Here is a 5,274-nt window from a genome sequence, read left to right on the forward strand (position 1 = left end):
ATATATTTGGTTATCAAAATTGATCCAGCAAAAAGATATTAATGTGAGCTGTATTCGAGAGATTGGCCAAAAATGGCCATATTTGGAAAAATCTCCCAAGTCTTAAAACAAGAACAATATAAAATATGCAGTAAAAACATTGAAAAAATATGTTCTAGCAAAAAGTGTTATATGCTATGAAATACCACAAATATTTCTTCTAACCTCGGGTAAGAAGTTATACTATAACACAATGTACCAAGAAAACATCTTAATAGCTTAATGCTCTGATATTAATAGGAATACTAAGGAATAAAAATCATAATTTTTCACAATAGTGTTTATTTTAATCTAAAATAAATGAATATTTACAATTTTAAATATATATAAATCAATAAAACATCTTTGGTACAAACAACACTTCTTTCTAAATATATAATACGTACAAATTTCACAAGTCATGTTGGAGAATAAAAATAATATTTGTACTGTATTAATTTATACAATTATTGTTGAAAAACATCACAATAGAAAAAAAAAAAAGATTTTATAAACGTTTAAGATTTTTTTTAATCTAGAAATTAGGTATTCCATTGTTCCCGGCCTGTTATCAACATCGAAAAAATGTAAAATGTCGTTATAAAACATTCACCTAAATTCTGTGTGATAGTGCCTATATTAACATATTTACTTTCAATGGTGTAACCTCATTATTAAACTGGCTTGGCTAACTTAGAGAACACATTACATGACACACTAAAACACACATCTAGGACATGATTAAACAGCATAAATTTCGAACACTAAATTACTTTTTAAATAAATGACATTCCAAAGAAATAATTCAAAAAACAGCTCAACACTTTGGATGTCCATTATGTGTAATAGAATACAATAAATAGAACAAAGAAGTGCAAATGAAAAATAAGCTTTTTTTTCTTCACATAAAATTATTTTTCTTTACAACAATAAAATTAATTTCAGAAACATATTCAAGTTTTTATCATGTTTTCAAATATAATACAACTTGATAACTATTCTAGCACCTCTCTAAGGGGCAAATAAAATGGTAACTTGATTGCAATCAAGAAGATGCTCTAAATAAATTATTTCCATTTCCTCGAATGGACCTGTCCATCAACTATCAATCATTTATACAATAATTACAAAATAGCATCAAAAATACAAATACAAACGATACAAAATGTTTTGAGTATATATCAAAATAGTACAAAGTCCCTGAAATTATAATTTTTCATTTTTTCTGATTTCAAGATATCTGGTATGTATAAATATTTTTTTTTGTATCAAGAAATCAGGATAGCGATATATAATGCTTAGCAATAAATCATTTTGAGATGTGCTGAATCTACAAAAAAGCCGCTGAACTAGATTGCACTCTGAAAAAGAAAAAAAAAATTATTAGGATTTACAAGGAAGAAACCATAATTCAGAAAAAAAGGAATTTAATAAAAATTTAAAAAGTTATAAATCCTTAATTTGTTATATTTATTTAAAAAAACAAGCAATAAGGGGGGAAAATGTCACAGTAAAAATCATAATTAAAATAAAAATTTTATGCTTTCTAGATGTACTGGGAGAACTCGACAAAATAAATCATACATTTGTGTATGAGTAACCTAGCACACATGTTTATGGCTTACATTGGAAAGAAAAAGAAGTTTGGTGGTCCAACTTAAGTGCTTCCTCAATAACTAGTTGATTTCAGTTATCATTTATTTAAATTTTTCTTTTATTTAACTGGAAAATCAAAATAAAATAAAGAAATGTTGAAAATTTAATTTTTAAACTTTTTTTTGACAACAAACATTTAATGATTTTGATATTTCTTTTTATTTATCCCAAGAGCTTTCATAAATTCAATTCACTAGCTTTGAAATAAAAAAAAAAAACTGATCTTAGAAACAACTTGTCCAAGAAAGTATTAATAGTTGCATTAATTTACAGGTTTATCTGAACGTTGTTTCTTAACCAGAAGAAATAATTCAACTTTGAAATGAGGGACAGATTTTGTAAGAAACATGCAAACAAAATCATTTGGTATTGCCATTTTTTCAAAACGATTCCAGGTGAAGAGTAAAAAAAAATCCACCAATAAAAGTATTCCAAAACCCCAAAAATGAAAGTAAAAAACCGCAATAGAGAACTGAGATCAATTATTACAGATCTATAAAATTAGAGGTTAATTTGAAATAAATAGCGGTAGTAACTTAAAATAATACAAGAATTTCTCTAAATATTGGTTTTGGGCTGATAATTTAATAGGTAATGAAGGTGGTGAGGTAATGAAAATTTACAATTATGTCCACAGATTATGTTAATTGGTTTTGACTTGTTTGGTTATAAAGCATGAAAGAATAAATATACCAGTTTGATTAACATGTTTTTAATCGGGTAAATTGTATCAAGGTCAATTCAACCAACAGCTGAGTTAATACTTCATAACTAATTTACTAATATTATGCCAAAAACTGATGTTTAACATAATAAAACCAAAAATGAAACAAAACAAATATTTTTATTTCATTATTCATTAAATGAAAATGACAACATTTTTAAAAAGATAATTATTTCCCAACACCTTGAAGTTAAATTAAAACTCTTAGGATTACAATGAGGACATACCATTACTTTTGTTGGCTTTGTTCAAATATAAAAATAGTTTTGATAATCAGGATATGTGGCAACAGTCTCTGTTTGGGCAATGCTCTGCCGAGAGGTACAAGGTATCTGTGGTGAATCTGGAGACCACGGAACCTACAAATATAGAAAATAACACTCATTTTACATCCCACTTCTAAGCGATTAATACATATCGCTACTTTATCCATTACAATACTTTAATTCCAATTAGCCCATATCTTTTCAGGTTAATTGGTTGATTTAGATTCAAAACTAATTTCACATTTGATATTCAATTGATAAAGGTAAGGAACAGGCACCCTATTCAGAAACACAGATTTTTTTCTCAAAATAAAATTTCAAATGCTAGAATATTTTTTAATTTTATCGGGGAGGTATGGATCTTCCAGAGCCTACTGAATATCCAGTGATTAAAATTAAAACAAAAAATAATCTTCACCCAAAAATATTACAGCCAAAACAATTATGACATATTCTAGTGAAACTTATTTATACACACTAATAGGTAATTAGAAATAAATCATGCCAACTAATAATTTTAGATAATAAATTTTTGAATTTAGTACTCAATAATCAATCTTTAAATTTTTTTCAACAATTTTATTTTGGTTATTTGTTTTTCTAATTGAATTAATTTGTAATTATTAAACATCAGTCAAAATGATTAAGGAAAAATCATTTGGACCACATTAGACCCACAATTTTTTTATATAAAATTTTATAATAATAAACATTATTGTAACAAATTTATTTTGAACATAAAAACTTCATCTATTTGTAACATTTTGGCTCTTATTCTGAAGCCATTTTCAAAAAAAAATTCTCTTCACCCTAATTACATGATTAAAATATATTTTCAAATTTACAACACATGGAAGTACTTGTTACAATGTTTTAAAATTGTTTTATTTTTAGCAGCCATTTTTTTTCTCTGAGCTTTCATATTTTGTATTTAATTTCCAGCAAAACATTATGTGGATTGTCATTTTTCAATTTTTTGAATTATTATTATTATTATTATTTATCTTTAAAAACAATTACAAATACCGAAACAATTATTTGAATTTCATATGCATAATAAAACGAATTGGTATTTAAGGCTTTAAGTTATATAATAATAGTAATGTTAGAACATCATTTAGTTGACAATATTAAGAATGATAATATATTGTGTAGATTTAATAGAATCTTAATAACTTAACATACCTTGCTTCTCCTAAAGCGGTAGTCCAAATTCAGCCTCAAAAGGAAATGAAAACCCTGCCCTTGAGCCCAAGCTCTTTGAACTTGGAGAGGACAGTCATCTGGGTGCAGTTTTCTCTGATATTCTTGGCTTTCGCATACCTGTAGACATTTATTTTTCTTAAATAACATAATAATATAACTAATAACACAATTTTAAGTATGATTGTAAAATGAAAAATGTAAATTATAACTAAGATTTCATTCATCATAACCCTTGCTCAGTCAAACAACATCCTAGCATGTTCAGGCTCAACTCATCTGTGAGATTAAACATTTTATTTCAAATTGGATCTAAGAGAAAAATTAAAAAAAAAAAAAAATTAATTTTAAAATAATATTTTATCATGTGAATAATTTGTTTACAAAATATTTGATGGACATAATTGGGTGTAATTAATTCATCTCAGAGTACTTATAAAAATAAATATTAATTTAGGAGTAGAAACATAAGTATACAACTATTTAAGTAATAAAAAAAATTAATTAAGGAAATCAGAAATAAACAATTATGTAATTGGCTGCAACTCATCCAGTAGATTAAAATGTTATTTTCTTATATATGTGTACTAGGGAAACTTTAATCATATCCTTATGTAAGGAGTGAGGAATCTGGAAGCTACTGAAGCTCCTACCTTTTTTCGGAAAATCCTGTTCTTGGATATATATACATATATATAAAAGACAATTCATCTCATAGACTAGTAGGGTCTGATAGGGTTAATGATCAAGCCATTTTGATCTTGGCCAAACCATTTTCATTATAAAACACAAGGTTTAGTTTTTTAAAATTATAAAATAAATTATATTGTACAGACATTAAAGTTTTGTTTTCCTGAGGATGTCTCAATAAACAAAACCTTCATCATGAATTAATTTTTAATAAATAAACTTTAATGTACATCAGTTTCTTCTTGAGAACAAACTTCAAGAAATTTAATAACTCTAAAATAAATTATGTTCTTACCAATAAAATAAAATTTGACATAGTGGACACATATTAAAAATATTTAAAAATAACAGAAACAATTAATGTATGAATTCTAATTACCTCATACAAAGAAAACTGTTCAACCCTTTCTTTACTGCTGTAACAATTCAGGAGAATCTGAATCAACTCATCTACAGTCGTATGCTCGGAAATCAGCAGACTTTTGTACTTGGACTGAAACGATAATACAATAATAAATGTAGATTACAGAGAAATTTAACAAAAATCAAATAAAACATTAAATCATTCTTTAAACCTTAATATTTTGCATATTAATAAAGAAAGAAATAAGAAATATTCAACAGTTATACTAACCCCTGGCATCAAAACACTGTCATAAATCTTGACCAAACCTCCATGCCTTATCTGAAGAGCAAATCTAAACAGGAAAAAATATA

At 26.0% G+C, this 5,274-nt stretch overlaps 1 protein-coding gene across 2 annotated transcripts in view; it reads right to left on the minus strand.

Annotated features, from left to right (window-relative positions):
- Positions 1 to 304: 304 nt before the first annotated feature.
- rau (RA domain-containing protein rau) overlaps positions 305 to 5,274 on the minus strand; it is a 145,985-nt gene continuing 141,015 nt past the window's right edge. The window contains exons 5-9 of one of the 2 annotated variants that reach the window (XM_014432842.3): positions 5,192 to 5,255; positions 4,937 to 5,050; positions 3,850 to 3,987; positions 2,626 to 2,757; positions 305 to 1,379 (exon numbers count right to left, since the gene is read on the minus strand). In XM_014432842.3, the coding sequence (XP_014288328.1) occupies positions 2,647 to 2,757; positions 3,850 to 3,987; positions 4,937 to 5,050; positions 5,192 to 5,255 (427 nt within the window). In that variant the 3' untranslated portion in view covers positions 305 to 1,379; positions 2,626 to 2,646. The remainder of the gene's footprint in view (positions 1,380 to 2,625; positions 2,758 to 3,849; positions 3,988 to 4,936; positions 5,051 to 5,191; positions 5,256 to 5,274) is intronic. The other variant, XM_014432843.3, reaches the window with a different exon arrangement.

This window comes from Halyomorpha halys, unplaced genomic scaffold, assembly GCF_000696795.3.
Source record: "Halyomorpha halys isolate HHAL.00 unplaced genomic scaffold, Hhal_1.1 Scaffold1124.1, whole genome shotgun sequence".
Lineage (NCBI taxonomy): Eukaryota > Metazoa > Arthropoda > Insecta > Hemiptera > Pentatomidae > Halyomorpha > Halyomorpha halys.